This window comes from Morone saxatilis, unplaced genomic scaffold (assembly GCF_004916995.1).
Source record: "Morone saxatilis isolate NCDOM2014 unplaced genomic scaffold, NCSU_SB_2.0 Contig11, whole genome shotgun sequence".
Lineage (NCBI taxonomy): Eukaryota > Metazoa > Chordata > Actinopteri > Moronidae > Morone > Morone saxatilis.
The window spans coordinates 2,207,364-2,211,935 of NW_023339663.1; the positions used below are offsets into that span (position 1 = coordinate 2,207,364).

Consider the following 4,572-nt stretch of genomic DNA (forward strand, 5'->3'; position numbering starts at 1 on the left):
ACACACACACACACACTGTGGTCTCTCTGTCTCATATACTGAACCTGAGTAATATTATATCCTCACTGTATCATATTCATTAAGCATTATGTGAATGATATCGTGGCCTTATTTCAGATAGATGAACACTCCAGACTCATTACCGAGTACTAACAATAAGCTCACATGATAAAAGTTTCACTTGCAAACTTTATCAAACTTTAAGTGAGTTCAGTGGTTCAGGAGAGTAGATATAACTCCTCCATCCCTCAGACAAACACACTCTCTCTGGAATGGGACTCGAGGATTGTTCTCCCGTGGCGGCGGCGGCGGCGGCGGAGCGGCGGAGCCACAGACCCTGCAGGACGTCGCCAAGAGCGTCCGAGAGCAGCGGTACAAGAGGGTGGTGGTGATGGCGGGAGCTGGGATCAGCACGCCGAGCGGCATCCCAGATTTCAGGTAAAAACAAGCTTCGATCTGGTTTCTAGTATCTGTATAAACCTGTGAATACCAGGTGCATTCTGGGGGCCTGTCAATCCCTCACAGGTCTCCCGGCAGCGGCCTCTACGACAACCTGCAGCAGTACGACCTGCCTTACGCCGAGGCCATATTCGAGATCGGCTTTTTCCATCGAAACCCGAATCCCTTCTTCGCCCTGGCCAGAGAGCTGTATCCGGGGAACTACCGGCCCAACCGCACACATTATTTCGTGCGGCTGCTGCACAGGAAGGGGCAGCTTCTCCGCATGTACACGCAGAACATCGACGGGCTGGAGAGATGTATGTGTGTTTACGCCCTTTTTGTTTGTGTTGAAGAAGCAGCTACTTTGTGACCAGGCTTGTTTTACTTGTGTGAAGTGGCAGGGATTCCTCCTGAGATGTTGGTGGAGGCACACGGCACATTCGCCACCGCCACCTGCACCGTGTGCCTGAGGAAGTGCGAGGGAGAGGAGCTCAGAGTGAGTGACAACCAACCGGATTATGGACAGTACGGTTTGTTTGCTCCACATTAAGGACATCGGCCGTTATCTGAGTTAATGAGTTCTTCGGAGCCTGTATCGAGTTTTGAAGATGCTGTCGATCACTTATTAGATTCTTCAAAGTCTGACAAGTTTTTGATCTGATTCACGTTTCAATAAGACTAAACTTCTCTTTATTATTATTATTATTATTATTATTATTCTTTATAGGAACACTTGGATTTGTCATTTGTAGTACCGGTAGTATTTTTGATCAAAGCTTCCAACTTCTTTCTTTTAATTTCTGCCTGAATTTCGAAAAATAGTCACATGTTTGTGGATTGAAACCATTTTTCATTTATACAACAATGATTTTAGAATATTTTATGCTTTGAAAGGATGTTGTAGACTCACACATTTCAGACGGACTAAATATACACAGTTGGCCTATATGTCAGCAAAAAAAGTTGCATTAGAAAAGTACAATATCCAAATATCAGGTAGAAGAAAACACTGAATTTGTCAAAAACAGAAGCCTATTAAGTTTGTATGATTGTTAAAACCTTTAAAATTACACAATGCTGTCAGAAAGTTGTGTAAAAAGTTGCTCAAAATATCAGGAAAACTCATCTCTGATGCTCAGACTTCATCCATGTTGCTCATTTTACACAAACGTCCTGCAGTTATTGTGTCAACAAGATAATGTTAGATGATTCATTTAGAACATGATGAATCTAAGAAATGGATCAGCAGATATTAATTATACATCTCGTTTCTGTGTCTCCTCAGCCGGATGTGATGAGCGGGACGGTCCCGAAGTGTCCCACCTGTAAGGGCGTGGTGAAGCCGGACATCGTGTTTTTCGGGGAGGAGCTTCCACGTCACTTCTTCAAGTACCTGACAGACTTCCCGCTGGCAGACCTGCTGATCGTCATGGGAACCTCGCTGGAGGTGAGCGCCACCGGCTTCAAACCACATCCTGAAACAATACGTCAGGCCGAGAGATAGCAGGAGGTTTACTGACTCTCTGCTTTTATATTATATATATTAACACTCTTAAACCCTTAAACTGTCCCCTGAAATGTGCAATACTCTGATTTACTCATTAATAAAGCAGTTATACTGTCTGCTGTTCTTTATAACACCTATATATTGTTATTTACTGTAATATAATGTACATATTTATTACACACGCTTATATTTTTATAGTTTCTATATACATTTGTTTATATATTGTCACATAATGCACATTAATTAACACATTCCTCTTATTTCTATAATATCTTGTCAGTAACTGAAATGCAACCAAGTATTTCTGATTTGTGTTGCACTTTACAGAAACAAGGAAATTCAACAAGCTTTAAAACAGTTTCTGTTTCTGACTCTTCTTTCTGCAGGTGGAGCCCTTCGCCAGTCTGGCAGGAGCTGTGCGGAGCTCCGTCCCCCGTCTGCTCATCAACAGGGACCTGGTGGGGCCGTTCGCGTGGAGCCGGCGGCCTCATGACGTCGTGCAGCTGGGTGACGTGGTCAGCGGTGTGCAAGCTCTGGTCGATGCCCTCGGCTGGACTCAGGAACTGGAAGATCTGATGGCGGCCGGCGCTCAGAAAGTGAGTTTTTATTTGTTTGATTACAAGCTCACATCGCTCCTCTTCATCAGTGCTTTGGCCTCCTGAGGATTGTGTCTCGAGTGCAGAGATCCTGAAACTGAAGTGGTTTTGACTCCATGCGAAGCACAGTGGGGTCCTGATGGTAAACACTGGACACATGCAGTAATATGATGAGTGATTTCTTGTTTCCACAAACAGAAGCAGGTGATTAAGTTCACTGATGTTACTGTGTGACTTTTATCTGCAGGCTGCAACAAAGACAGAAGAGTGACCTTTTCCCCACATCAGGCTGGAGGTTTGACCTTATTCACTGCGCTCAGTAACAACAACAACAACACTGCAGAGCTGCATCCAGCACGCCGTTGTACAGAGGTTCATGTACTAACACTGGGATTAGTGGGAATACTGGGAAACTCACAGATAAGACTACACTGGAAATGTTGTATAACAAATGTTTCTCAGTCAAATATCAGTGAATAAGGTAAGTGACACGTGGCAGAGAAATCTAATCAGGTGTTTTATTGTCACAACAAAAAGAAAATGTAAAAAATAGTTGCTTTTGTTGAGCTTTCTGTACAGTAAAGGTATGTTTGAGATTATATTTTATTTATTAACCTCTAACTTCTTAGAATTATGCCTAAGAAATGCAATGTCAATGCAATGTGATGATGGCTTTTGTTTGTATGAAGAAGTCATTTAATTCGGCTGTAAATCACGGGTTTAGTGAAATTAAAAGTCAAAATGTATAAATATTTAAGACTAAAGTAAATAAAGAAAAATAAGAATGTTGTTTTAGCTTTTAACACTTTTTCAGAGAAAGATCTGAGGAAGACTGAGAGCAGCTGATCATTGTGTTTATGTTCATTAACACATGCTCACGTTTCATGCTGAATGTCAGTGTTGGGAAATGTTGCAGATGTAAATCTCTAAAACAGACCACAAAGGTATAATCTTTTTTTTTTTAAAGGTTCAGTAACTTCTTAAAACAGGAGGAAATAGTGCTTTAGTTGGGGACTATTTTCACGGGCGGATGTGGGACTGAGTCTAAATAAACTTCAGTGGGTTCGTGGTGATGAAGGAAGATGTCACCCAGGGCAACAGTGTGGCTCATTTCTGTGTCTTTAATAGTTTTTGGACAATACAGGAACTCTATGGCTCAGAGGAGAAGATAGATCAGACTGTGATACACACAGTACTTGATAGTGTGATCGGTTTTATTATTGATCTTTTAAATGGGATTTGGTGACAATAAGAAGAGCTGACTTCTCTAACGAAATGAAGAGTTATTACCTTCACTTTAAAACATTAATGTGTTCTTTTAACCAACAGAGGGAGCCAGAGGACAACCTGTAGTGTGACGGGCTCTGCTTTAAATGATCCTTTAAGTGGTTGTTTTTATAATGATACTTGAAGCTAAAACAGAGTTTAAGTATTAGGTCAGCGTCCAATAAAGTGAATCTGTAATATGTTTGACAATAAAACTGAATCAGAGTCACAAACGTCAGCAGAACTGAAACTCATCAAGTCTAAAGCATAATCACGTTTCCCTCACAATTCAAACTACATTAATACTACACACTCAGAAACACACATTTATATAAATAATTGAGGCTGCACAATTAATTGAAATATTATCAAACTCACAATAAGTGTAATATGCAATCCTCGAAGAAGAAGAAGTGTGACAAACAGCGTTTATAATGAAGTACTGTAGTTCTGAAGAGATGCCCTGACCTGAAAAAACGTGTTCTCCAGATATAAGAAAACATGTTTGTTCGGTACAGACCACAAAAGATATCACATTATTAAGAATTTAAATAGGTTTTATTCTGTGAAAGTTCCATTTGTGATGCAAAAATAATAATTTAATCACATTTTAGTCAAATAAAATAAAAAATAACATTAAAATAACATGATGTGTGTGTATATATGTAAATATATGATGTTTTTACTATATCGTGCAGCCCTGTTTAGTACGGCTCCTCGATGTCCATCCCTGTCTGCTGGTCGTGTTCACATTTAGCCGAG

General features: G+C 40.6%; 1 protein-coding gene across 1 annotated transcript; it reads left to right on the top strand.

The window, feature by feature from the left end:
* The first annotated feature begins 232 nt into the window (after positions 1–232).
* sirt3 (sirtuin 3) lies at positions 233–4,572 on the top strand. Its single transcript, XM_035651690.1, has 6 exons — positions 233–438; positions 526–758; positions 837–937; positions 1,727–1,888; positions 2,335–2,544; positions 2,792–4,572. Exons 1-6 carry the CDS (start codon positions 392–394, stop codon positions 2,813–2,815), a joined length of 777 nt encoding a protein of 258 aa, XP_035507583.1. The 5' UTR covers positions 233–391; the 3' UTR covers positions 2,816–4,572.